General features: G+C 42.2%; 1 protein-coding gene across 9 annotated transcripts in view; it reads left to right on the top strand.

The window, feature by feature from the left end:
• KCNMA1 (potassium calcium-activated channel subfamily M alpha 1) overlaps positions 1-24614 on the top strand; it is a 1011367-nt gene that overhangs the window by 444466 nt on the left and 542287 nt on the right. For all 9 annotated transcript variants that reach the window (XM_059729759.1, XM_059729758.1, XM_059729760.1 and 6 more), the window contains one exon: positions 12916-12977. In XM_059729759.1, coding sequence (XP_059585742.1) covers positions 12916-12977 — 62 coding nt within the window. The remainder of the gene's footprint in view (positions 1-12915; positions 12978-24614) is intronic.

Here is a 24614-nt window from a genome sequence, read left to right as displayed (position 1 = left end):
GCAGAACCTACTCTCAAGCCCCCTGCTCACCAGAGCCCACTTCGCGCCCCCCTCCTTACAGGGCCTCATCTCAGGTCCCCACATTCGCAGGGCCTCATTACTCCCACTCTCTACTCACCCCTTACTCTAGGGCCTCTCAACTGCCACTGTGGTGCAGGCCATAAGGTGCCCCTTTGGACCCTGCTCTGCACCTCCGCCTCCACTGAGGCACATACTCTGCCCCCTACACTGGGGCCTTGGGTCAAACACCTCCACCGCAAGCTCAGGTACCACTCGCCAGCATGCCTGTCCCACCCTTCTCACTCTTCGGGGTCTTGCACCCCCACATGGGCTCAGGTAGCTGCAGCCTTTAAAGACTTATTGACCATGTTATTGAAAACAAGCACCCATGTGCATAAGGGTTTTGTATTTTGTTGCACCCAGAAGGAAGATAAGTCTCTAAAGCTGTTCCTCTTCTGAGTTTGAATCAGTTTGATTTTAATTTGTATTAGTATGATTTGAATCATTAAAGAGATCTATTGGAAATTTCTTAAACTATTAGCTACAGGATGCAGCTATGATTGGAAGGAGTTGGAGGACTAAATATAAGCAATAACATTTTTCAATATATCTTTTTTGCTCAATTTCATTGAATATCTAAGGCACTGTTTAGCTTCCATTGGAAATGAATGGGAGCTTTGCCATTACTATCATCAATTAAATCATTGACATTTTTGTTATTGACTTTAATGGGAATAGGTTTGGAACCATTGGCTACTTTTAAGTAATCAGATGGAAGAGCTTTTTATGTCAAAATTTATATATATGCCACCAGCTCAGCATTTAGCAGTACAGAATCGCACATAGTGAACTGAAACTACTGCTGTTTTTTGGATTAATTAAATTAAATACAGTATTGGCAAAGCTGCATGCACTTAAATTGGTCACATTACAAAGCAGTTCACCAACAAACCTAATTAACTTCAAGCTATAGAGCACCATTAACAGATGGGGTTTTTGTCTTAGACTTTTCACTAATTAGAAAATCTCTATCTTCAAAATTTAGGAATTGAACAGAAGACTTCATCTTTCTTGCCAATATGTCTGTGGGAAGTTTAAAAAAGAAAGCATGTATATAAAGAAAGAAAAATAGAATTGAAATAGAGTGAGTAAAGATTAGAGGCTTGTCAAGGACTGAACATTTCAACTGTTGTTTTCTATTTTTACATTTTTCTTTCTAAGATGAGATTTTTCATGTTTTTTAAACTGTTTTCTACTTGTGGTTCATCACAGTTTGATGTTCTAGTTTTCTAACAAATATTCCTGCTTAAACAGCCACATTTGGTTTGATACCTATTTTAATACACGTCTATTTCGGAACCTAAAGCTCTTCAACACACGAAACTCATTGCATTAGAGGCAAATGCCTCAAAATGTAGGAGGTCTTGCTACAGACATATTGTGTGACAAATTTGGAGTGGAGGTCATATCTGCATTTATAGGAGAAAAAAGTGTGGTGATGTAAGTCAGTTTCACTTGTGTGTTGGGTTATATTTAAAGGAAGTCAGCAAACCTAGGCTCACTGGCTTGGTCTCTTTGCTAATATGTTTTATTTGTTTATAATCGAGTCATTCACAGTATAGGTCTTACCTTTCAAGGTGCGGAGTTCCACCTCCCTGTTTTGGATATATCTCAGACCCCCACTTCTACTACCCTGATATAGAAGTACTGTCTGTGGGAACTGAGAATGCTACCTGATGGGATCAGGCTAAATTCACTTGAACTTTTTTTTATTATTAATTCTATTATAGCTAATGCTATAAAATCTCACAGTCCAATTTCATTTTGGATTTTTATTTACAGTAATTATGCAGGCATACAAGAATACATGCGCGCACACATATATAGAAAGAATGCTATAAATAATGTGTTTCATACAGCTGCACTTGTCTTCTTGCATAGATACTTATGGGCTAGGCATCGGCATTCAAAAAGCTGAATAGGTCTAAGTTACGAAGTTTAATATAAGCACTGTAGTTTAGATAAGTAGCAAACAGAACACACATTCACCCTTTGGTTGGGGAGCAAATCTTAGACCAGATTCCATCATTTTTAAACTAGTCTGCATGCCAAACTTCTGTTCTGATATGGATATAGACTGGGATTCTGATCCCTTATATGGGTAAAAGTGTAATGCCTGTACCTGTCCATGGACTATAAATCATGATAGCAGCAGTAATAGCAGGAATATGAAAACAGTAATCAGTATAGCAGTAATATAAAATCCAATCTCACTGGGGACTCATGTGCCTCAACTAAAAAAAAAAAAGCACAAAAAAAAAAAAAGCAAGAAATAAGTGGCCAGGGCATTAAAGTTTGATATTTAAATAAACATCTTGTACAAAAGCGATCCCTTTGCCTTTTTTTATATTGCTTACAGTTCTATAGATTGTCAGACTCATTTTTGTTCAGTTTTGGTTATAATAACAACAATATTGCTTAGAGTCCTCTGCTGACATTGGAATCCCATAGTGTTACAGTCTTTACAGATGTTCCTCAAATAGCTTACAGTCTAAATCAGGTGTGAGCAATTATTTTGGCTGGAGGGTCACTTAATGAGTTTTGGGGACCTGTTGAGGGCCAGAGCCATCTCTGTCTCTCACTCTCTTATCTTCTCTGCCTCTCTTTCTCTCCTCTCTGTCTCCCTCTCTCCCTTCCCTTCCCTTCCTTCAGAACCCAGCCAAAACTGTAGATCACTAGGAGCCCTGATGCTCAGCTGTGGACCCAGGAAGGGAAGAGGAGAGAGACAGAAAAGAGAGAAGAGAAGAGACAGAGAGAGATGCTGCCACCTGCCTGTCACGGCAGCAGCTCCTGCCTGGGTCCACAGCTGATGCTGCTGGCAGGTTCTGCATCAGGGCTCCAGGTGGGAACTTCCATCATACCAGGAGGGTGGCGGGTCAGTTGTTGACACCACCGGTAGGTTCGGCATCCAGAATTCTGAACCTACCTGACATGTCCACAGCTGATGAAGTTGCCTGCCCACTGCAGGGAAAGCCCTACCTGGGTCTACAGCTGATGTCTGATGCTTCTGAGCCAAAGCAGTCCACTGAACCTGTCTGGCACCATGTGGCAACTGGTATGCCAGCTGCTCACAGGCCAGAACCAGTGAATTGGTAGCCATTCATCTTCACGCATTGAACCTGTTGGAAGGCTGGACCTGGCCTCTGGCCCATATTTTGCCCACCCCTGGTCTAAAGAGACAAAATAGAAAAAGGATAGGAAGAGACAATCAAAGCTGGAGAGAGGAAGTGAGGCACTCACTGTCACATATAGGAGATCAGTGGCACAGTAGTGGATTAGCACCCAGATTTCCTAACTTCACAGCCTTATCCAGTAGAACATATCACCCTTTCTGATATTTAAATTATTTTTATTTTTAAAAGATATCCTTGTTAATTTTTATGGATAAATTTTCATGGTGCCCTGTGACCAGTGGGGTCCCCCAAGGCTCTGTCCTTGGATGCATATTGTTCAACATCTTCATTAATGATGTGGACGTTGGAGTCAGAAGCAGACTGGCCAAGTTCACTGATGACACCAAACTTGGGGCAAAGCATCCACACATGAAGACAGGAGGGTGACCCAGGCTGACAAGGACAGGCTCAGCAAATGGGTGGATGAGAACCTGATGGTTTATAACACTGAAAAATGCACGGTTCTCCAGCTTGGGAGGAAAAATTTGCAGCATCCTTATAGGCTCAGGAGTGCTACACTAGCTAGCACTATGGAAGAAAGAGACTTGGGGGGTCATGATTGACCACAAGATGAACATAAGTCTTCAATGCGATGCTGCGGCTAGTAAAATTACCAAAACGCTGGCTTGCGTCCATAGATGCTTCTCAATCCCGGGACGTCATTCTCCCCTTGTACTTGGCCTTGGTGAGGCTGCAGCTGGAGTACTGCGTCCAGTTTTGGGCCACACAGTTCAAAAAGGATGTGGAGAAGCTTGAGAGAATCCAGAGAAGAGCCACGCGCATGATCAGAGGTCAGGGAAGCAGACCCTACGATGACAGGCTGAGAGCTATGGGGCTCTTTAGCCTGGAAAAGCGCAGGCTCAGGGGTGATCTGATGGCCACCTATAAATTTATCAGGGGTGACCACCAGTATCTGGGGGAACGTTTGTTCACCAGACCGCCCCAAGGGATGATGAGGTCGAACGGTTATAAACTACTGCAAGACTGTTTCAGGCTGGACATAAGGAAGAATTTCTTTACTGTCCGAGCCCCCAAGGTCTGGAATAGCCTGCCATTGCAAGTGGTTCAAGCACCTACATTGAACACCTTCAAGAGTAAATTGGATGCTTATCTTGCTGGGATCCTATGGCCCCAGCTGACTTCCTGCCCTTTGGGCAGGGGGCTGGACTCAGTGATCTTCCGAGGTCCCTTCTAGCCCTAATGTCTATGAAATCTATGAACTTGCTGTGGCTTTAGTATGTATGATTTGTCTTAAATTCACAATTCTCTCCTGCTTTTTCAGAAAACTTATTGGTGGTAGCTTCCTATAGATGGGTTAGAGACCTTGCCTCCTCCACTTAAGAATCTGACAAGTGCTAAACCTTTGAGTCTTAAAAGACAGTCCAAGAAAACCATTTCTTTATACCTACAGACTGATAACAAACTGATTCTAGTAATCAAGGAGCACAAAGTACAGAAGCAGATACCATAGTAAGGCAGATTAATTTAATACTTTCTAGAATTGGGTCAAATCCAAATGCCAAATTTGGAATGCACAGCAGAGAAGGATTTGTGGGCAGTTTCTTTTCCTCATCATCTCCCAACTGTGTGGCTAGGTTCAGATGTTCAGGGAGGTTAAAAATGGCCACCCAATCCAATTTATTTTACCTAGGTGCAGGTGTACTTAGATCCCTAGTTAGGTTGATCTAAATGCAACTGTACAGAAGTTCAGGAGGTTAGATCAGTCTAAAAATGTCTGATATGACCTAATTTAAGCCTTCCTTGGATGTAGTTTAACTTAGATTGGCCTCACTAGGCCCTCATCTAATTGAACTTACGGTTGGAGAGGTGAAAAGGGAACTTTGTTTTGTTTTTAGGTTTAGCTTTTTTATGTCTCAATATACTAATCCAGAATGCTGACATATTTTTTCTTTAAAGAGAAGTTAGCATTTAAAGAAATTATTTTAAAAGTTATGAACATATAATTTACCAGGAATAGCAATGACTTTACCAACCCATAGAAGATGAAAGCCTCACTTTAGATCTGCTGTGGTGCTGATTAAGCAGCAGGAGGGAGAATATTATCTGTAATTCTCCTCACTTTCATCATCACCTACTCAGCAACAATTTCTTTTATTTTTATCTTATGGATTGGCCTAGAACAGTGATTTTCAACTTTTGGTCCATGGACTCCTAGGGGTCTGCAGCTATGTCTAAGGGGTCTGTGAAAGATGATTATGATCAATCAAAAGTATGTGAATACCCACACATACAATTCAAAGGGATCCACACTTCCATTCAAACTTTCCAAAGGGGACTGTACCTCCATTCAAATTTGTTTAGGGGTCCACAAATGAAAAAAGGTTGAAAACCACTGGCCTAGAGGGACCAAAGGAGAGCATGGAGTCAAGAATGACTGGATATTTGGAGGCAGAGATTTTTGGGGGTAATATTTTTTATTAGATCTGGTGGATGGTTGGGATAAAGGTAGACAAGCTTTTTAATGCAAGGCATTCTTCATTACATCTAAGGAAAGAAGAAGACAGTGATGGGTGTGGGGAGAGATTTGCAAGTCTAGAAAAAGCCTGCAGACAGCTCCATGATATTGGATCCTGCTGGTGGGTTTTTCCACTCTAAAACATGACCTGCTTCACTCCTTGAGAGCAGAGTTTAATTTTAAAAGGAAAGCACATTTTATCACAAATTACTCACTGCCTACCAGAAAGTTGTATTTTATCTAATCACATTTAATTTGTTTTAATGCTACATACTGAAACACATCTTGCTAGTATGAATTACTATGTTTTGCATAGTTTATGATGTAGCAGATGCAACTCCATGTGGTTTATCACAGTAAGAGATGTCCTAAGACAATATCAAAAACATTTTTTAAGGTAAAATAAACCATCCACAAAATGAGCAAGAGTAGGTTTGATTTTCAGAGAAAATATTCATATTTCTCTATAGCAACTTGCTCATGCTTTATTTCTGTATGGGGAATTAACAGATAAACTCTCAACCATGATTAATAGACAACTTTCTGCTAGTTATGGCTTGCTTAAGTGGAACTCTCTCTAGAAACCTCCAACAGCTGCCATGCTCCTAGACAGCTTCAAAGTTGTAGCGACAATTAGATCAGCAGCGTAAATAAGCCATCAGCATTTTCATCACCGCATTTTCATCTAGACTTGCTCAGAGCTGCCACTTCTGTTACCAATGCTGTATGTCCAATGGGGCAGATATAGAAATTCAGTGCCAGATTTAGGCTTAAGCTACTGTTTAGGGCTTCACAATATGAGGGGCCTCTAAATAAGAAAAAATAAACTGGACATTTTTGTTCTAATATGACAAAATATACATATGTATGGCTCCACAGTTATTATTCATATTGAATTCATAAATGTGTGCAGTAATAACAATAATTCATTTTAAAATTTCATGAGAATCCAGTTTTGTGGATTTCATGGATGACTTTTATTGTATAGGGCCTTTTAAACTAGACATAGTTTAAGGCCTCAGCATGTCATAATCTGGCAATGTGGAAATTTACAAACCTGTGGGTTATAAGAAAGATGTCCAACCCCTAATTCAGTTGATCATAAAGTTTTAAGTTATGCCTTGTGATCTCACAATTCTTCTTGTCAAGCCTCTCCAGATGCAGATTTTTCTTGGTAATAAAACCAAACAAACAATTCCTATTTCTTTGTAAAAGGCATACAACTACCTTTCATTATTTTTATTTAAGGAAGATTGATATTTAAAATTATATACATTTATTTTCAAATGAGGTAGAAGCATCAGGAAGCTACTAAGTTACTAATTTTGCCCCTGGTTTTCCTAAATTAGTGGATCCCTGAGCAAAGGTAAGATGCAGCTGTATTGTAGTAAGCAATAACTTGTAATCTTATTATTAAGGAATTCAAGACAGAAAGGCTAAAAATGAGAGCTTTATTTTTAAATGTTATAAAAACAGTTGCAACATTTTGTTAGGAGGCTGAATGTATTCATATTGAAAATTAAGTTTTGTGAGTTTTAAAAATATTAATAATGACCAATTTAATTTATTTTAGGTGGTATAAAAGGGTTTATTACTCTATATCTAGTTGAATAATTTAAACTGATGTTATAACCATACTAGCCAATTGCCTGTCAAGAATGATGGGGGGGGCGGGGGGGGACTGGGATGGAGTGCTGCCACGTAACACCCCATGCTGGCCCTGTTCTGCCTCTTCCAGGGAGCAGGGTGGTGAGCCTCCCCCACCCTCTGTCTAGTCCTTGGCATGGCTTTGAAATCATGGCGGTGCTCCCCCATGCTTTGAGCACTCTGGTTGTTTTCATCAGCCAATCAGAGCGCAAATAAAGCATTACGGACAGACAGACAGATTTAGGCTTTTATAATATTAGAATAATAAACAGTTTCAGGTACAGATTTCTGCAGAATTATATGATAGAGTGCTGTCGGCTCAGAAATGTAAGACAGCAGAAGCCAGATCCTTTCCAGGGTTAGGTTTCTTATTCCCCTACAATGATGAGGGCTTGCAAACTAGTGAAGGGCACATGTAGCCACAATCAACAGCTGCATGGGACTGCTGAGTTGCTTTAGCATTTTGCTGTAGCTTTTTATTTCAAAAGGTGCACTTCTCTAGTCAGCTGCACAGGACCACTGCTCTGCTTCAGCTGACTGAAGAAGTGGCAACCTTTAAAGTAAAAGTTGCAGCAATCAGCTAAGAAGTTCATCTTTAATTCAGCAATTTACCATAAATGAAGTGAGTTGCAAACCATCTTGGTATGAAAAATCTGCATTCTATTTCATGTTGAGATTTTTTGTCCAGATTTCCTGCCTCCACAAAATAAATTCACTTTTGAGATTTCCTTTAATTTTTTCTCCAATTTCAAGAATATTAACTATATCAACATAATCTCTGGGATGCAAAGGGAAGGAAAAAGCTACTTCTATTTTTCCATCCTTTTGCATGCCAGTTAAGGTCTTGACTCATCTCTACCTGAGATAACCGCACCAAAGGGATTGTGGAGAAGGTTGATTTATGGGCCCCAAGCAAACTCTAAAATGGGCAAAGCAGTGGGTCAGCCTTCATATTCCTGCTTATCAGAGATATACCTTTAAATTTTGGTGCTCAGGGTAGAGCAGGGGCAGAGCCCTTATCTCCTTGTTCAGGCAGCATGAGCTATTGTCTCAGTGCAGCTTCCCCCAACACAGGCTGTGGCAGTGGCTCAGGCTCCTTGATGGCTGCCAGTTTGGTTCCCACTCTGAATTGGCACCTGGGGTTGATTCCTGCTTACCCCTCCCAAGTTGCATTACTGTTCCTTGTTGCATAATGCCTTCTGAAATATCCTCTTGTTGTGTCTCCAGTGCCCAAGGGGATTAATTACAATCCAGTGTTTGGGAAACAAACACTCAAGAGACCTGTTAGTTCAAAGGCATCAAGGTCAATTAAAAATAAGGGGGTTTAGCAAGGAAAATGGTGTATTTTAAAACTATTTTATTTTTTTCATTTTGAAATATCATGTGTGATATACTGTGTCAGGTTGAAAAGATAAAAACTTCTAATTTCTGATCTCAAAATTTCCTTAGATCAAATAATATATTTTTAAAATAATGCTAAATGATACTTCCACAAGAAGTTCCATTGACTTTGTGTTGCTACTCAGTGAAAGGATTTCAGAATCATCACCAGGAAGAACTCTTGCTAACATCTTAGAAGAATAGAAATGGTGTTAACCCCCGATGGCCTGGTGTTCTGTTTCCATGCCCATTCAGTGAGCGTATGAATCTGTTCACTTGGGACTCGATTGAAACTGACAGGTCAGATGATTTGCTGGCAATTTAGACATCAGAGGCTCCATGTCCCATTTCCTGGGCCCTGAACAGTCAACTCCTTGTTTCTTGTTAAAGGATAGCAATTTATGCAGTGCCTGCCAGAAGATTAAAAGAGACTTTGCATAGGTTTTGTAGACCAGTTAACAGTCACAAGAGACACCATTCGCCATCTGTTTCAATTCTCACTACAGCAGACAAGATGCTTGTCTTATTCCTCCCATAGGAGTCACATTGCTGGACATGAAAGAAAACGGACCACTACTATTGTGTCAGCTCATGCTTCCTAATTCTGGATCGGATTTGGAGAGTAATCAGGCAGATAGGCAGGACTTGGATTTATCCAACTTCAGTTGCAATGAATGGGCAATGGTGTGCTTATAGGTCTTTTATATAAAAAAAAGAAGACTGCAAAAACTATGAATGTTACAGTACTATTTACTGTTCACTACTCACTGAAGGTGAGCTGTTTTGGTGAAGATATGAAATTAATCTTGGGACACATTTTTCTACCATGCAGTAGAATCCTGAGTGTTTGAAAGATTTGGCCATTTCTAATATCACTGGAAAATGTGGGGACGTATGTACAAGGGAGTCACACCAGACATATGCTTGAAGGAATGTTAAGTATAAAACAGGGTTTGGATAATCAATACTTTACCTCTTAGGCTGAATTAGAGGTCTTAACCTGTCACAGTCCATCCTGCACCCAATGATGTCATTGGTAAGGCTGCCAATGACACTCTGAAACACCTTAAAGGTGTGAGCTATTGAGGCTAGAAATTGATCCTTATGTATCCAATGGCTTGGCAAATTGCGGGAGTTTTAGTTATAACCTATTTTTCTTTGCGTTGTTGAGGAGGCTAACATTTATCTGAGCCAGTGCTTTCTGTTTGTTTGAATCAGTAATTGTCTACATCAGAATTATGTACTAAAGTAGTGAGATTAGGTTCAGAATGACTCAGTGCATATTTTCATAATGGTTTAGCATTTCTCAAGTTGAAAAGGATCTATTGAGATATCATGCTGTTTATAATATGAAATTCTTTTAGCTGATAAGAAATTCTTATAACTTCTTATAATTTGAAATTCTTATGTTCCCTTGATATATATTTTCTTCTTCTCTTGCTACTCAAACAATATTGAATTGTATCAACCTACAGGGCAAAGGTCCAAGGTCTTCCTAGCTTCCAAGCATAGTAGAGAAGCTATAATGATAGACTTACTCAACTATCTATTTGGTAGAAAAATATACAATGTGTATATAGCTGCATAGTATACATATATTTTGATGTGTAACAGAGGTTTTATTGGCATAAGTTTAGGACACATTTAGATAATTATCCTTAAACAAGAGCCAATAACATCTAGATTACAACACATCTTTACTCCATATTTGTTTGCTGTGTATTTTAATGGAGAAAATGTTTTAGAAATTTGTCAGAAAAGATTTGAATTGATACTGGTTTTCATAGATTCATAGAAGTAGGGTCGGAAGGGACCTTGTAGATCATCAAGTCTGCCCCCTGCCCTCGGCAGGATTGAAACTGGGATCACATGACCCCAGCCAGTAGACATCAAGCCTCCTCTTAAAGACCCCCAGGGTAGGAGCCATCACCACTTCCCTTGGAAGTTGGTTCCAGATCCTAGCCACCTTGACTGTGAAGTAGTGCCTTCAGATGTCTAGTCTCTACTCTCTAACAAGTTGTGGCCGTTATTCCTTGTTATTCCAGGAGGCACTCGGGGGAATAAGGTCTCTCCCAAACCCCGCTGGTCCCCCCTAGTAAGTTTATAGATGGCCACCAGGTCCCCCCTCAGCTTTCTCTTGTGAAAGCTGAACAGGTTAACGTCCCGTAGCTTCTCTTCGTAGGGTCTGCCCTGCTGTCCCCGGATCATGAGAGTGGCCCTCCTCTGGACCTTCTCAATGCTGTCTACATCCCTCCTGAAGTGTGGTGCCCAGAACTGAACACAGTGCTCCAGTTCTGGCCTGACCAGTGTCGTATAGAGGGGAAGGATCACCTCCTTGGCCCTGCTTGAGATGCATTTGTGGATGCATGACAAGGTACGGTTAGCCCTACTGACCGTGGCCTCGCATTGTTGGCCCATGTTCATCTTGGAGTCTGTAATGACTCCAATATCTCTTCCTGCCACTGTGCTCTCGAGAAGGGAATTTCCCAGCTTATAAGTATGCTGCTGGTTCCTACTGCCCAAGTGCAGCACCCTGCACTCGTCAGTATTGAAACCCATCCTATTTTCGTTAGCCCACCCCTGTAACCTGTCCAGGTCCTGCTGTAATCTGTCCTTCCCTACTAGCGTGCCCACCTCACCCCAAATCTTGCTCTCATCAGAAAATTTAAACAGGCTGCTTTTTACCCTGTCGTCCAAGTCACTAATAAAGAATTTGAACAGTGCAGGCCCAAGGACCGAGCCCTGGGGGCCTCGACTGCCCACTTCCCTCCAGGTTGAAAAAGACCCATCCACCACTACCCTCTGAGTATGACCCTTCAGCCAATTTGCAATCCATCTGACTGTGTAGGCATCAATGCCACAGTCACCTAGTTTTTTGTTGAGAATGGGGTGGGAAACAGTGTCAAAAGCCTTGCTGAAGTCCAGAAAGACTACATCTACCACGATACCTGCGTCCAATGCTTTTGTGACCTGATCGTAGAAGGCAATCAGGTTGGTCTGACAGGACCTGCCCCTAATGAAACTGTGCTTGTTGCCCTTGAACATCATCCCTGCTGCTGGCCCATCACAGATGTGCTCCTTGATGATCTTCTCAAAGAGTTTCCCCAGGATTGAAGTAAGACTAATGGGCCTATAGTTGCCTGGGTCCTCCTTCTTCCCTTTTTTGAAGATGGGGACCACGCTGGCTTTCTTCCAGTCATCTAGCATCTGGCCAGAGCACCATGAGTGCTTGTAAAGTCATGTTCACATGCCTTTTCTTTATATACCCAGGGTCCTTAGTATCCTGTGATCAAATGAGAGAACTCAAAACCAGAAAATTATAACTAATTTATATTGAGAAAAATCTACAATTTGCTTTAAAATATATTTTGATAAATCCAAAAGATATGGTATTTGAAAGGTTATTAGATCAGAATTTAACGACCAATGTTTTATTTAAAAGAAGTTTCTCAGATTTTTTTCATTAATTTTTAGTTTTCCTCATTTGTGAGAGTCTTAAACCTTTCCCTAGCCAAAGATTCACCTTTATATCACGGCTGGTTGGAAAGAAGGATTATTTCTCCAGTAGGATGGTGAAAGGAAAATAAGGCATGTGGATGTCTTTGAGGGTTTTAAATTTTAGAAAACATCCCAAGAGAGAAGGTGCTATTAATCGTCAGCAACATGATCAAAGGTGAAAGGTAAATGCAAATTCCTACACAGTTCTACAATTTATCATATGGATTTCACCACTGCATATGTAATATAAACGTATATGCAATCTGATCTATCATCTTTATTGGTTACCTACAAGGTATAAGCAGAATTTTTTACTGTAAAGCTGACATATAGTTCTGATAGAACTGTAATATGACTTGAATGCCATGCACTGGGGAAGCCTGTCTTTTGAAATTAATGAATCTATTTTAGCAAAGATTAAAATATAGGATCTATTTGTAGTCTGCATTTCCCTGAGACAGAATTCAGCCTTTTCCTTCCCATTGCAGAAAATAAGTCATAGTAATACATGTAGTGCATGGGATACAAGCAGGAGAGGTTCCTTTCTGTAAAGCAAATGACAGGCAAATGTAAAATGAATAATGTTTTTTTTGAATTACTTTCTCTGTCTTTCATTTCTAAAAGAATAAATGTTTCAGTCTAACACTGTTAGGTAATTGCACTTTTTCTTTTCTCCTGCAGGTTGTCTTAGTCTTCGCTCTTAGTATTGGTGCTCTTGTAATATACTTCATAGATTCGTCAAAGTGAGTATTCTAATAAATTTTCTTTCCTCTCCTACAGCAATTATGCTTCTTTAAATTGCTCCATTCATCTACTTCAAGTCAATGCTTTATTTCATCTTCTGAGTGTGAAGAACTTTATAATAATGTATAGTCTTCCAAGCTAGTTTCAGGGATGAAGAAATGATTTATTCTTTTTGTTAACTGTGTGGTTTTGATCGCATTTGGAGCTGTAGAAAGAGAAATAATTTCTATGGGTTTAGATTATATATCCTGTGGGGGAATTTTAATCTTTCAGTTCCATTGTGATTTTCAGAATCCCTCAAGTTTATAATTTGAACGTATGGGATGTAGGAGATGTGAGTCAAGAGGTCACAGACCATGCAGGAGAATAAATGAGTATGTAGCCAAACTTCCAGGAACACCTCTGAGAACTCATCAAAAGGCTATATGTAAAACAAGTCATAATAATTATACCTATCACTGTGATCCATTTCCATGTTCTGAGTCTGATGGGCTTGTTTTCTATCATGTGAAGTAAGCTTGCTAGAGATAGAATAGCTCAACATTATCTGGGAATGAATAAGTTGTGGTCAAGTGATGTTTGCCTCGTGATACTTTGTGATATGAATCAGGGGGTAGCTAGATGTTGTTATCATGATGTGTTGCCTGACACAGTGATGCAAACGCTGTGTTACACAATACTGTAACTAGTTATAGTCTCATTTTGGTTCATTAGGTACTCATATAGATGCTTTTCTTACTGTAACATAAGCGTGGTGCTGATATATAACTTTTGCCTAGATCATTAGCATCTCACAAACATAGCCCTGGTAAGAAGATTTTTAATAGTATTGAGCTCACCTCTGGAGAAAGGAAATCTATCAGAGGATTAGTGGTATATTATGCTTTAGGAGTGTACAAATAAAACACTTAAAAATATCTTTGGGCTTGTCTTCATTGCAACAGTGAACTCAAAGTATTCCAAATGCATGATCCATCCTAGCTTGAGTAAGAGACAATGCAAAACAGTACTTGAGGGTTTATGAGGGTCTGTCATTTCACACAGTTGTAGCTAATGCTGGACTGACAGCTGGTATTCCTACAAAAGTGTTCTTCAGTAGGTTAACAATTTTTTTTTTTCATAATTTTTGTTCATCTAGGTCTACACTTTGCTGGTCTATTAGTGCTTGGAAAAAAGGATAATACAAGAAGTTGTTTCTGAAAGTTTTAATTAAGGATCACATTTAAGATTGCATAAATCCATGTCAAACATGATAGAAAAACATCAATGATCAAAGTAGAATCAGAAGTCTTCCGACTATTATGAGATCCACTGTGCTTAAGGAATGACAGATTGGGTAGCCAGGGACACAAAAGGTAGTGATATACTAGAATCTCATGCAGTCACCTTCAATTTCCCATTCCAAATGTTATGCCAGGCACTCATTTACAGCTAGGTTGACTGCGAACTGCTTTGGGGTCTACAGTGAGGTTTCTCTGAATCTGTAGGTATGTGTTTTAACTATGAACCAAGTCAGCCATAGAAAATATTTTGTTAGGTATGCCACAACAGTGCATAAAATTGCAACCCCCTTGTCAGGACATGATACTCTGTCATTCCTCAGCCACGTTTCTTTGCAAAGTAAAATCTGGGGACATAAAAAACCCTTTACTTCCTTTTCTCACCTGTCCTGGTGATAGTTGCAATTTATGGTTGCTTGTATTGGGTTTGTAACCTGACAGTAACTTCAGTCTGCTGCATTCAAAAAATTCTTGCTTTTCTCCACACCAAGGTGATGTAGAATGTGGACTGCACAATATTACAAACACAGTTGACCAAACTGATGTTCTAGCAGATTTGGAGGAATTGTCATCTTGATTTCAGTTTGCCAAATGCACATTTCTGCACCTGTAAATGTATAATTAAATCTGCATTTGCCAGGAGTTCTGAAATTATGGCACTGTTTCCTGAGGCATAACAGTAGGTGCCCCAGAATAACAGGTCACGTCTTTATGAGGGAATAACATCCCTGCTTGTCCCAATAGGTAGCGCCCACTCTCTTCAGTACCTTTTCTGAAATTTTGCATTGATAATTATGAACTTGTCTTTGTGGTCCCCAAACCCTATAGGCACATGATTCATACGACTGGTATGGTGAACTGTACTGTATTATTGAGTCCCCTTGTAAGTAACCATGTCATATAATCCTCTTCATAATGATCAAGGTCCATTTAAAACTAGTTAGGGTTTTGCTCTCACTATTCTTAAAGGGAAGCCATCCTTTCTTTGGTCCAAAACCTCCTGTCTTTGGTTAGAAACCTTCAGATTCCAGTCTAAATGTATTTATGGGCAGTTTAAACCCATCCATTCTTGCATGAACATTGTTTTTTAGCTAGATAATACTTTTCCCTCTCTGGAGTTTACCCATCTCCACTACTCAGATCCCCTTTAGGCTTGGCTTTGGTAGGTTAAACAAGCCAAAGTCTTTTAATCTCCTCTTAAAGGATATACTCTCACTTTTCTGGTCATACTTCCCTGTACCTGTTTCACTTTGAATTAATTTTTCCTGTACCGAAACTGTGTTCCAGGATGGAATTGTATCCAGACCTTGTCTTTAATAGTTTTCCTATGTCTACATGAAATACCCTGACTAAGGATACAAGATAGCATTTCTTTTTTCATGGCTGCATTTTATCATGAACTAATACACCCAGGTTTTTTCCTCTTCCGTCATTTTCAACTGATTATATCAGATGTTCTTCTAGTTCTAAGTGCATGGTGGAGCACTTTGTACTATTGGATGTCATCTTATTTCTCTTGAGTTCACTCAGACATCTTATTCTTCCTGTGTTCTATTTCTTGTGGGTCAAGAAGTTTAGGGATAATGAAAAAGCTTCCAAACACTAAGACAAATAGTAAAGTCTCTTTAGCTGCATAAACACAAGCAGCGGTAACAGTTGACTTGTCAGCACCAAAATGGTAGACTTGTAGCAGTCTGGAATAGCCTGCAGATGGCAGTAGCAGTCTGTTTCTAAACATGTATGGGTTCCTTCATTTGTTTCTCCAGGCACTGGAGTGTTCTGGCAAGCTCCTTGCATAGCTCTAGGAACGCCTGCCTCCCTATGCAGAAGATTTGGAGGCTCTGTTCATTGTGGGTTGGCGTGATGACATGATCCCACTGCTCAGTGCTGATTGTCCTGCACCATAAACACTTGTGTAGAGTCAGACCATCACAACAAAGGACTGGTCTCTGCATGGCAAACTCCCTCCTCAGTCACATCACCTTCTATTGCTCAGAATGGCGCTTAAAATGGTCTCCACCAGATTGCAAACCATCTACCCTTTGAAAAAAATTAGAAGCAATGGGTCATACTGGGCTATATCTATGGCTTGGTGTTGGCAGGAATGGTTAGAAGCAAGGAGAGTGCAGAATCAGAAAGGCCTCAGCACAATGTGTTGTCTGTCAGAGCAAAAACACTTCTGCTTAGGACTCAGAAAAGTCTATCAAATTCTCATAAAAGACAGCAACACTGATTGACTAACACAGATTAGTGGTGTACTAAAAACACTGGGCTGCCTAATCTGAAGTCCTAGCACCAAACTTCTGTGACTGCTGTACAAGTGGGATGTAGATCTATGACTACGGGTCATGTGAAGTTCTTCCGTGCAGATGCTCAAGCATGTGCCTGTGTGCACATGAGCTAGGACACACGTATTTTTGCACTGACATGCCCAGAGAGACTGAATTAAAAGTCGATGATGTATGGGGTTTTGAGCTGTTGTATCCCCTGTTAAATTACTAGCAGAAGCATCAGTATCACTCCAGGTTTTAATCCTGTCATACCTTTTTGCACCAGTTACCTTGAACCTATAGTAAAATTTAACTTGAGCTAGAGGTTTTGGTAAAAAACCTCAGGTTCTCTCTCTGGCAGTGTAGTGAGGAAAAGCCCTTTTGATTCTTAACGTTGAGACCAGATTTTTCATGAACTTGTAGCCAATTTTTTTTATCGCTATCAAAGAAGCATGTGTTGTTTTTCTGAGGACAATAGTGAAGTATCCTTGAATAGACAGACTTTTCCTGGGAGTATGGGTGACACTTCATTATGTGCATAAAAAGCATACAATTCCCTGTTGAAAGGGTCAGTAAAACAAAAACGTCATGGACAGATGAAAATCTGTTTCTGCTTGTGTTTTAAGTTCTGCTGAATTGAATTCTAATTGCAGGAACAATGTTACTTGTTCCTGGAGCTACATATCTTCTGTGAAACAATGTTTACTCTAGCATTTTTAGAGTCATGTCTACCCAGTGATTTTTAGTCAGTTGGCCTCTGGAAGCCTTTGACTATTATACTTCTTTTCAGCAGAGAGAAACTCTGACTTAATGGGAGATTTCTTGGGAATGCTTAGGCTTTATATGGGCCACCTAGGTTGTGTGTAGATGAAATGAGGGGCATGTGTGCACGACACTAAAGCAGGTTAAATGCTTTTGCACCATTTTAATGGTGTTGGTGTTTGCACACACTGGCAGTGTGTTGCGCAGTAATTCCATCCACTGTAGTAAATTCGGTGGCATAATGCGCCTTAAATGACTTGGGGGCACAGCAAACTAAAACTCCTCTGAGGAGTTTTAGTTTGGTGCCCTGCAGCTGCAGAGTGAAGCACCAGGCTCCATGCAGCTCAGGGGCTCTGTAGGAAGCCCATGCAGGCAGCCTGGCAGAAGCCTGGGAAGGCAGGCTCCACCCAAGGAAAAAAAAAAGCAGCAGCAAGCCTGATCCCTGCCCCCCCCTGGAGCCTGCCTGCCTGCCTGAGCTGTACAGGGGCCTGGTGTTTCCCTCCACAACTGTGGTGCCCCCTGGGACCACCCAAGCTGGGTGCCTGAAGGCGGATGCTGCCTGGCCAGGGGCTGCTGCTGCCACAGAGGGAAGCACCAGCTCCTCCCCCCCAAGTCCAAGGACTTCTCCACCTGCTGGTAGCTTGCCCTCTCCTCTCCACTGCCGGAGAGGCAGGTACAGGTAAGTTATACAGGTGTACACAATACGAGGTTTTAAAGGGCCCTAAATTGAATCGGTGTTTTTAAAAACCCACCGCTTCATTTTAGGGCCCCTGTTTCTTCTACACACACCCTAATTTGTGGATTACTTCAGACTTATTGCTATTTCTTGCCTAGTGAGGATAGAAAAGAAGTTTATCTGCAGGTTGTCTCATCAGTGGACTTAGCTAATGTTTATCGCACAACTGCAGTCACCATCCAGTAACCTCAAGCCAATGGATTCCATTAGTGTGTTATCATTTCTTTTTATTCTTTTATTCCTGCAGAAAATAACCTTGACTAGTTTAATTCAGACCTGGTAACTACACAATCAGTTTCCTGCAGTGAAAAAATCTGATTTGTATTACACAGTGATGTCCTATCCATATTGCCAGTGTAGAATCAAATGGAATGAAATATACTCTTTTAATGTACATTAATTGTCAAGTATGGTGTTTAGTAAAACCAGTTCTAAACTTCTGTTTCCACTATTCAAGTGATGCAAAGCACTAGCTAGCTGTGCAGTGTATTTTAAAGATGTCAGAATTCTAGTTACATGGCAATCAGAATTGGGGTTGACTATTAACTGCACAAAAATTGATCTTCACTTTTTGTGTTTCACATTTCTCTGTGAGTAATAATAATCAGCACCTAAAGGAGAGTGCAACTTTTAATAAGTATGCCATTACACATGTTGAACCTGATTCTCCTTTCTTATGTATATTTTTCCCCTGCCTCCTTCTCTTTGACCTTTCTTGAGTCATGCCTGTGTTCTAACTTTTGTTTCCAGGATGTTGCTTTTAGTTTGGGGGACAAAACTACCAGTGGGGAAGGTAAAATCATGCTCAAAAATAACTATACCATTCCAGTTCCTCTGCTTATGGCTTTTCTTTATTAACATGCTACAGATATTCAAATCAGTGTGAAGGCAAACCAAAAGAGTCTCTCTACCCTTCAGGGCCTTCTCTCCATTCTCCAAACTATGTTGTAATCATTTGCCCAGCAAAAAACCACTGCTATTCTCAGTTGGTACTATTTTATTTTAGACTTTTTCTATACTCAGTTTATGTTGATCAAGGTTTTATAGGTTAGTGGAATCAGATCCATTACTTAATAGCCAAACACACTCAGTGGCAACTTCCTTTTTTATTTTAATATCATAGTGGGAAAACCAGAAAAAGGCTACCTAATATTGTGCCATTCATATCTTTATAAGGAGGGCAAATATACCTGCTGCTTTAAAATGACAGCTGTGGCATTAAGAAAGCTGTATTGGATAAAATACAATATTGTACGTTGCCTGCTGTGTTGTAGGGTATTAAGTATCCTTGCTTTCAGATTCAGATATTTTTTGTTCGGTTTGGTTTAATTAACTATTTTTAAGAGTCCCTGTTGTCATACCAGCAAGGTGAATACTTTTTTTTTGGTTGATTAGGTTTTTTGCTTTGGTTTTGACATTAAAATGTAACATGTCTTTTTAAACCAGCAGCGCTCAACCCTGGCCTATGGGCCAAATCCAGCCTGTGGAGTCATGACGTCCAGTCTGCTAAGTTCTCCATGGGTCACGAAATGTGGAGGCAGGGAAGCAGTGACAATTAATACTGCCACCACTCCCCTGCTGCCAAGTTTTCAAGTCTCATGCAGCCAGATCAGGCCTGGGAGTTCCCCACCCTACCACACCTCTGCATGGCTGGGTTAGTGTCCGGCCTGCTTCCCCTTGCATATGACCATTTCAGGCCCAGGACAGTCTTGTCCCCATGACCAGATCATGGGAATGGTACATTGAGCCTGCTCTCCCCACCCCCCTTCCCACCATACCCGGCTGGATCAAAGCCAGGACGTGCCCCATACCCCCACTTCCTGCACACCAGATTTGGGCCAAGCTGTATTCCCTCCACAGATGCTATATCAGGCTTACCAGCAGAATCTGGACTCCAAGTAGACCAGAGATGGCCCATCTGGCCCACAGGGCAAAAAAGGTTGGCCACCGTTGTTTTAAACAATTAATACCTCTGGGGAACAGTTGTACAAAAATGCTGTTTTTTATGTAGATTAAAAAAATAAGATAATGTAAACCCAAAGATAATCCAAATATGTCTTTCCTGGTCTGGGAATTAGCTTGAGGTTGTGGCAGAAAGGGAGAGGACTACAAAGTCAGATGCTGACAGTACATGCCCCCAAAGTGATCTTGTAATAATGATGCCCTCTTGCTCAGCCAGCTTGCTCCCCAAGCATATTAAGAATCACATAGAGCTGTGTCCTAATTAAAACAAAAGTTATTTTCTAGTTTTTTAGTCCTCTTTAGAACTTCATGTTCCATTCCACCTTGAGAAGGTGAGTTAGATTTTCTTGTGGCTTCAGCATCACCAGAGGCACGGTTAATGTAATTCCAGAATCTTTACCTCTGAGTGTAAACATTCACTGTGCATGTTGCTTCTCTGAGGTGATGCCGAATTAGTGGGGATTTTTAGGCCTGAACATATTTTAAAAACAAACAAACCATTTTTTTTTTTAAAAAAAGGCCTTCCAGTCCTCTTTCCTCCACCACACATGCACACTTTTTGTAAGGAGAGGATAGGGAGAAAAAAATCCTGAGAGTTCTTGACAAATCTTTAAATGAAACTAAGTGTAATTTTTGTTGAGTTTTTCTTAAAAGTAAAAAAAGAAAAATCACAGGACAAGAACGCTTGATTTTTTTTGAATATTTTTAATAACCCACTTATACAGTCAGCTCTAACATCGAGGCACTCCATTGCTGTTTTGGAGTGTACCATAACTTCACTTTAACTGCCATAGTGAGCTGAGAGTCAGTTTCTTGTGCTTCTAACAACGTCAGCTCTCTGGAACATGCATGCTATGAACAGCTTTGGATAAATGTTCACATCAATTTTTCTTGCCCAACTTCAGGTGTGGATCTAAGTAGAGTGAATTAATATTGTTGGCACTCCTTCAGTATGAGGATAACAGTCTTCCAGTAAATAGGGAAGTCATCAATGAGCCTGTAGAGGACTTAGGAGGTCAGTTTGAGATCTGGTTCAGCTGCAGATGTGACAAATACTTCAGAGCAGAATGGATAGATCCTGGTATTGTCATGTCACAGCTTTTTCTCCCTCTTTTCTATCCTCTTCCAACGTGAAGTGAGTTTTTTTTTTAAATTATTGATGCTTTGTAGTACATCACTGCACCAATTCAGTGTTTGAGTGTCCCACATATTGGTATTAATACTGCATTTTTTCAGATTGGCTTTAAAGGTATCCTTGAATCTGTTCTTTTGCCCACCTCTGCTAAGTACAGACAGTCAAAAAGCCTGAGGCTGAATCAATTCAATCTTTGCAGGTTTCTGCCTAGATTGAACCTATAAGAAAATGAACTGATAGTCACTTTTCAAACCTGAAAGGCAGTCAAATCCCTGCAGTGGCCCATACCAGGAGACAAGGGCTGCTAAAGCATGCCTCTTAGCCTGCCAAGCACTGCAGACAGCTGGAAGATGAGCAGCTCTCCCATCCTTGCTTCCTGTTTAGCCTCCAGCCAGCTGTTAAAGGGGCATGGGGGGAAACACCCCCCCCATACTGACCCCCAGCCAGGGTCCCCCTGGCACTGGGGAAGGGGCAGGGGTGAAGTTCCCAGTGGGTCATTTCTCTCTTTCTCCCCCTTGCCCAGAAATGGTTCCCCTAGCCATGCCTCCTCCTCAATCTGGGACAGCTGAGGAGGGAGTGTGGGGGGAACCCCCTACCCTGCACCAGACCCCCAGCTGGAGTTTCTCTTGTGTGAGGGTAAAGGGGAAAGAGGGAAGCCCCAAGCAGGGCATTTCTCCCTCTCTTCCCCCACAGCCACCTCACCCAGAGCCAGACCCGGACTAGTAACCCAGCCATGCCCCCTCCTTGGCTAGCTGAGGAGGGAGTTGAGTGGGGGAAACACCCCCCTCTCCAGCTCCAGACCTCTAGCTGGCTGTGCTGGGAGCAGGGCAGGAGAGAAGCCCACAGTGGAGGCTGTTTTTCCCTCTGTCACTTCCTCCTCAGCCAGCCTGCCGGCCGAAGAAAGGCAGTGGCTGGGTGATTGCCCCAGGCCCCAGTTTGGGTAGGGGGAGTAAAGCCTTCACTCTGGGCTTCCCTGCAGCTGGGAGCTTGGGCAGTTACCTGGCTGCACACCCTCCTTGGCTAGCAGGCCATCTGAGGAGGGAGTAAAGGGGGAAGGGACCCCCCCAGCCAGGCTGTGCCCAGCATGGGGGGAAGCCTGCAGTGGAGGCCACTTTTCCCACCCAGCCCTTCCTCAGCTGGCCGGCCAGCCAGGGAGAGAACAGAGCCATGTCACTGCTTCAGCTCCTGGCTTGGGCAGGGGAAGTAAAACCCCCACTGTATGTTTCCCTGCAGCTGGGAGCCAGGGCAATCATCCAGTTATGGTTCTTCTTCAGCCAGCTGGTGGGCTGGCTGAGGAGGGAGTGAGAGAGAAACTGGTCCCCACTACGGGCTTCCCCCTGGTGCTGGGCAGGGTTTGGCTGGGGGTCCAGATCTAGGTGGGTGGGGGCCTTCATCCCTCTTTCCCGCACACTTCCTCCTCAGCTGGCCTGCCACCCTGGGAGGGGGCATGGCTGGGTGATTACCCTAGCTCCCGACTGTGGGGAAACCCACAGCGTGGTCTTTACTCTCTCCACCCAATCTGGGACCTGAGGTCACCTAGCCATGTCTTCTTCCTGGCCGGCAGGCTCATCTGAGGGGGAAGTGTGGAGGGGGGATTGGCCCCCCTCCGCCTGGCTCTGGACCCCCAGCCGGGCTGTGCCTGGTTCAGGGTGGAGAGATCCCAAAGTAGGGCTTTACTCCCCCGACCTGAGCTGGAACCTGGGAGCCCGGTTGATCACCTGGCCATGCCCCCTTCTCGGCCAGTGGGCAGGCTGAGGAGGAAGTTGCGGGGGGGGAGGGAACAGCCACCCTCCCCTTCACCCTCCCCCTCCCCTACTCTAGATCCACATATCCTGTTGCAGTGTGGACAGGTGTTTCCAGGAGGGATGGGCACTGTGTTGCTGTGTTGGATGTTCTGATCTTTTTGCCTGTTCCTCTTTTCCTCTTCTGCCCATCAATGAGCTGTTTCAAAGTGTTGAGGTCCCTCCCAGAGAATCTTCCTCCATTTTGGTCAGTCCTGAGCAAGGGTCTCCCAAGTGCTAATGTTGATGTTACACCTCTTTATGTTTGCCTTCAGGGTGTCTTTGAAGTGCTTTATTTGCCCTCCATTGGGAGTATAGGATCTGTTCTGGGAGTCAGTTGTCAAGCATCTTTATATGGCATCAGCTCTGTTGGACAGGACCTGCCATAAACCTGGATTCAGTGTTAGTGGTGCTTGCTTGAGCCATAATGCTGATGTTCATTCTTCTGTCTTTCCAATTTATATGGAGGGTTTTCTGAAGACATCACTGATGGAAATGTTCCAAAGCTTTCAGGTGTTTCTGATTTGTCATCCAAGTTTTACACCCATAAAGCAGGGTAGGGATGACAACAGCCTGGTAGATGAGAAGTTTGGTTTGGGTCTTGATGTCACAGTCATCAAAGACATGGTTTTGGAGGCATTTAAAGGCAACATTGGCAGATTTTATTCGCTGTTAAATATCATTGCCTTTGTTTACTTTTTGGGAATGGTAGCTACCCAAGGAAAGGAAATACTCAACAGTCTCCAAGGATTGCCCTCTAATTGTAGTAAGTGGAGGAGCAGCTGGTTGGCTTAGGGTGGGTTAGTAAAGCATCTTGGTTTTTATGAAGTTGACAGTTAGACCAAGCATTTCATCTGCTTCACAGATGCTATCAAGAGTGACCTGGAGCTCTTCAATTAAATGGATACATATGACCGGGGATCCAGGTTTTCTGTTTGCCATGGAAAAAACATGGAAAATGCATATTTTCCCATTTAAAGGAGAAAAATACAGATTTTCTCCTTTGAAAAAGAAAAACACAGGAAATGGAGAGTTTCCTCTTTCAAGCTGGCTGAGATCTATCTTGCAAACGGCTGCTTGGGACTGGGGGGAGCGGGACACAGAGGGTACGATGTGCATGTGCATGCTCATACATGCATGTAGCAGCCAGACAAGGTGGTAGAGAGCAGCTTCCGCAGCCCCCTCCAGGTAAGTCTATGGGGGTGAGCATGGGGGGATGCAGGTGATGCAGTGGGATGGGGGAACACAGGCAAAGTGGTGGAGGAACGGGGGGTGGGGAGAAACATGCCCCTCCCCCCCCACCCACTGGGCTGTGGAGGCTGTAGTCCTGTGCCCAGCTGTGGCAAGGTCGAGAACAAGTTTTCCAGACTGAGTGATCCCCCCCAAAAAATTGAAGTCCTCAATGATGGAGCAGGATGATGAAGGAAGAATACTCCACAATGGCTACAAAGATAGATGAAGGTAGCAGCAGAATAGAAACTTTCAGTTGTATAGGTGTTCTTTGGCTTACAGTTTCCTTTCTGCAAAGTATCATGTGGTTACTGATGCTCAATGGCATCCCCCCATCAAAAGTAGACACGCGTAGGCATTTTCCTTCAATAGCAAGTCCTACAGTGGTGAGCAAGCAGTGACAAGGGCAGGTTCTAATGATTACCAGAAGTCCCTAGTCATGGAGATGATGATTAGGGACCTACCTAAGTCGCAGTGAGA

Source organism: Alligator mississippiensis, chromosome 6, assembly GCF_030867095.1.
Source record: "Alligator mississippiensis isolate rAllMis1 chromosome 6, rAllMis1, whole genome shotgun sequence".
NCBI classification, from domain to species: Eukaryota; Metazoa; Chordata; order Crocodylia; family Alligatoridae; genus Alligator; species Alligator mississippiensis.
Note: the sequence above shows the minus strand (reverse complement) of the source record. Positions and strands in the feature narration are given on the sequence as shown.